This window comes from Lipotes vexillifer, unplaced genomic scaffold (genome assembly GCF_000442215.2).
Source record: "Lipotes vexillifer unplaced genomic scaffold, Lipotes_vexillifer_v1.1 scaffold109, whole genome shotgun sequence".
NCBI lineage: Eukaryota > Metazoa > Chordata > Mammalia > Artiodactyla > Lipotidae > Lipotes > Lipotes vexillifer.
Genome location: NW_006790015.1, coordinates 2127459 through 2131693, shown reverse-complemented (window position 1 = coordinate 2131693; position 4235 = coordinate 2127459). Strand labels below are relative to the sequence as shown.

The window sequence follows — 4235 nt, the reverse complement described above, 5'->3', positions numbered from 1 at the left end:
TTTTTTTTTTTTTTTTTTTTTTTTTTTTTTTTTTTTTAATGAGAATGAGGTTTCTGGCTACAGACTAGACACTAGTTACAGAGAAAAATTAATTTAATAAATAGAACGAATTTCACCTTAACGGCATCTTAACCCAGGATCCGATTTCAGAACCAAACTCAAGAAAAACGGAAAGTAATGGCAATTTTGTAACATATCAGAGGAATATTTGATTCATTCGAAACTGAAGCCTTTTCAGTTGGCCAGACCTTCAATCATATGTCAGCAACTATCTTTTTAATACTAATTAATTAAATAAAATAAAAAATTAAATGAAACTTGATCTGGGAGAACAAAGTTAAAGTAACCATGGCACTGTGGACCTCGCGGGGTTTCACTACATCAGGAAGTAATTACACAATATTTTCCAGAAGTGAAACAGTGAGTCTAACTGGAAAAAAATGTGGAAACATTTAGTTAGAACAGTAGGGCAAGGTATTAAAGAGCCTTTTAAGGGGTTAACTCTGAAGGAAAATATGCAAATAATTGGGTCTTTAAACATGCTTTTAATTACGATTCCAGGATAAAAGTCAGGTATTCTATGGCACTCCTGTGCTTCTCCCGAAAACGCCTTTCTTGCAGAGGGATGCCTCCAACATTCACGTCACCGTGGAGACCCAGCCTGACAACCGAGGATACTGCAGAGGAACATGTGCCAGGTCCCCGATGACTTCTTCCCTGTACGCTGAGGAAGGCTACGGTCATGTGGCTTCCTCAACATTCACTGGCAAGATTTAACCCACAAACTTGGGTAGAGACACATGGTTTTCATCTTAAGAGTCAAAAGTCATTCACGCCAACATCTTTTCCTAGTTCTCATGAATTTTAAGAGTTTCATGAAATCTGTTTTACTGACTTCATTTTGATTTCGGTTTTCAGCTTTCCATGGCTCTGTTTTCAATGCATGTACCTCACTGGGAGCAAGCCTATGTTAGCTGTAGTATACAATTTCTCCCTGTGTTCTTGGCATATGCCATCCTATTGAAAATGAATTTCACAAGGACCAAGGTTTGACTTGAAAATGAATTTCACAAGGTTTCACTTGAATAAGGGTGAGTGGGAAAGAAAATTAAAAGCACAACGTACAACAACTTTCCAACTATCATTCATTCAACAAATATTTGTTGAGTGCCTAGTATGTGCCAGGCACTGTTCCATGTACTGAGGATTCTTCAATGAATGGAACCGACAAAAACTGCGGCCCTCGTGGAGCTGCCATTCTAGTAGACTCGGCACCATGTCCCGCTACACCTGGGGAATGACCCTCTGGGCCTCCGATCCAAAGGCCAAAAGTTACATTAGCAAAGTGGTATATAGGGCAGCCATGGCACCAAATCCTCACCGAAGGCAGGCAGGAATATAAAGCCCTCCCTGGAGTGAAACACTGGGGATTCTGGTTATTGGAGTGATGGCCAGAGCGGAGGCTAGACTAAAAGAGCAGATAGATGTATGCTATGGACAGAATTATGTCCCCACCTATTTGGAGCAAGGAAGTAATGAAGGTTAAATGAGGTCATAAGGGTGGGGCCCTGATTCTATAGGGGACACCAGAGATCTTGCTCACCCTTTCTCTGCCATGTGAGGACACAGCCAGAAGGTGGCCATCAGCAAGCCGGGCAGACAGCCTGCACCAGGAACCAACTCAGCCAGCACCTTGATCTTGGACTTCCCAGCCTCAGACTATGAGAAATAATTTTTTGCTGCTTAAGTCACTCGGTCTTGTTATGGCAGCCTGAGCTGACTACGATAATGTAATACACCTCCATCACTGAGAGACTTTCCAATAACACTGCAGGGAGCTTGAGTTACAAAAAACACATCTAGGAAGACGCCATCCCATGCGGCAAGCAACAAATGAATTCTGGATTTGACTTTTGATATCCCCGTTCAAATACTGCTACAAAACTATGAGATGAGGTTAGCTTAACAGCATTTCTAACAACGACACCGAAGGCTCTCCTGAGAGCTAACCTCTACTTCAGATATCCTCCACCAGCCAAAAAACATTCATGGTCCTCTGAACCCGCCCTAGCTTGCTTTATCTTAAAGAGAGATAAATAAGCATTAAGCGAAATTAAACTAGTATTTTGCTACTTATCAGGCAGAACTAGTTGCTTTCTCTGGACTGTGGTTCTAACACCTATTTAGGTTACAGAGCATTTTACGCTAAAAGAGTCTCTGCGGAATATCCTAAAATAGTGATATACTGAATTCTACCACATCAACTAGGAAAAACTTCACTAACTGAAAATATAACAAGATCCTAAGTATACACGGCTCCACGTTCAAAGAATAACAAAACAACCGTAAGAACACTGCATTTCCAAAATTTTCAGCTACCACTTGTTTGTTGTTTATCTGTTTTGCTTTACGAGCATTCTGCAGCAAACAACAAAACACCAAAGTTTAGGAAAGTTTTACAGGGCAAAAAACCTTTAGATTTGAGAACACTTTATCTTCTCTTTCTGAACTAATTAGAAGGAGACTGCCAACGTTAAGGTCCCGCTATGGAACTCAGTTTGAGAACCATTGTTATATCTGAATCTATAAAACATCTGGGCCAAGGAACCTTGCTGACCAGTTCCAAGGCCTAAGAGTCACGCTGATACTCAGATCGGACAGAAACTTCTCAGAGTCAAAGCCAGAAAAGACAACCTGGTGAACCAAAAGGGCTGGTCTCCCACGGCTCCAACTTACAATTCGTCTTGTATGTTGTCTGTTAGTTTGAAGAGCTGCTCCTGCCCTTCGGCCTGGCTCTCAGAATAGCGGGGAAGCAGGCCCTGCGGCCCTGCGCAGCACCGTGGTTTCCGTACCCTCTGTGCTTGGGTCCTAGGTGGGGAAATGGACAAGAAGCAAAGAGGTTAAGAGTTAAACGTCCAAATGATTTCCCTTCCTTCCTTGTCTGAGATAGAAACACCACTTAATACGGGACATACTCTAAATCTGGTGACCGGAATTAAACTACATTTCGGGCCACCCGCGAACGCACGAGAAGACAGCGGTTAAAGACTCCAGTTTTGGACAAGGGCTTCACCGTTGCCATCCTCTAGCTCTGTGATTGTGGACAAGTCAGTTCACTTCTTCACAACCCTCAATTCCAGTTCTCTCTGTAAAACAGGATGACGGCAGCCACCTCACAGGACTGCCGTCAAGATCAAACAAAATCATGCCCATCAAGCCCATGCTTGACAGAATGTAGGCTATGCACCAACAGTGGCTCTCGTTATTGTTGTTATTCCTGGACTTCCGCTTGGCCACACTCTAGTCTCCTAGGAAATCTCTTCGGGAGAGGCACCTCTGGACTTGTAACGGGTCAGGAAGAAGAGTGAGAGGCTCTGCGCGTGAGTCAGAACACACCAGCTCCCCAGCTTCTCCTAGGCTGAGCTCAGCTGCCTGGGCGTAGGGTGAGGGGCACAGTGATCACAGGAGGGAGAGGAAAGGCTCCACGGACTGGTCCCAGGCCACAGTCTGGGATTCTGCGGCGGCTCTCACTCACGGCCCTCAGCTGTCCGCTGCCCAAAGGAATCTGCTTTGCTGTGGCTTCCGGGGTAGGCTGATGTTGTCTTTCTCCACAAACCATATACAGGGTGATTGATAAGTACTTTTTGGTGTTTTCCTAGAAACAGGAGTCCATATTTGTTTTGGAAAGGCTGTGCATATTTCAGATGACTGATAAGAGTGTGCCTGGTCTGTCCTCGGCCTTGTACTTGGTGTACTTTTCATTATTTGTTCCTGGATTCCATTGAAGCAAAACACCCCTCTCTAGACATATCTACAAGCGAGGCCTAGGCTTACACACTGAATCAGCACTCCAGGATCGTGTGCTAACAGCAGTGGAAAGACTTACTTGCAAGGGCAGAGAAGTGCCTGGTGGGCGAATCAGGGTAAAGATGTGGACAGAAGCAGTCAGCGGGTTAGCTGCAAACCTGGGACGACGCAAAGCCCTCCTGGGCCCATGTCAACACTCCGCCTATCAGGCCACGCTGCCTCAAGTCCCAGACCTGGGTAATGCTTGATATGGGCTGGAAAACCAGACATCCAGTGATAATGTTTTAAAAGTTCAGTAATAAGGATGCGCCAAGTACTACTGACTGTGTTCTCCAAGTGAGACTAAAAACAAGTTTCGACCATCTGCACCAAGGGAATGGGTAAGCAACCCAATTTTATTGATATGATATTAATATATTCACATATTC

The 4235-nt window shown here is 44.3% G+C and overlaps 1 protein-coding gene across 1 annotated transcript in view; it reads right to left on the bottom strand.

Moving 5' to 3' along the window:
* Nucleotides 1-4235, bottom strand: part of VPS13D (vacuolar protein sorting 13 homolog D) — a 242824-nt gene that overhangs the window by 10409 nt on the left and 228180 nt on the right. Inside the window, exon 66 of the mRNA XM_007463189.1 lies at nt 2737-2868. Coding sequence (XP_007463251.1) covers nt 2737-2868 — 132 coding nt within the window. The remainder of the gene's footprint in view (nt 1-2736; nt 2869-4235) is intronic.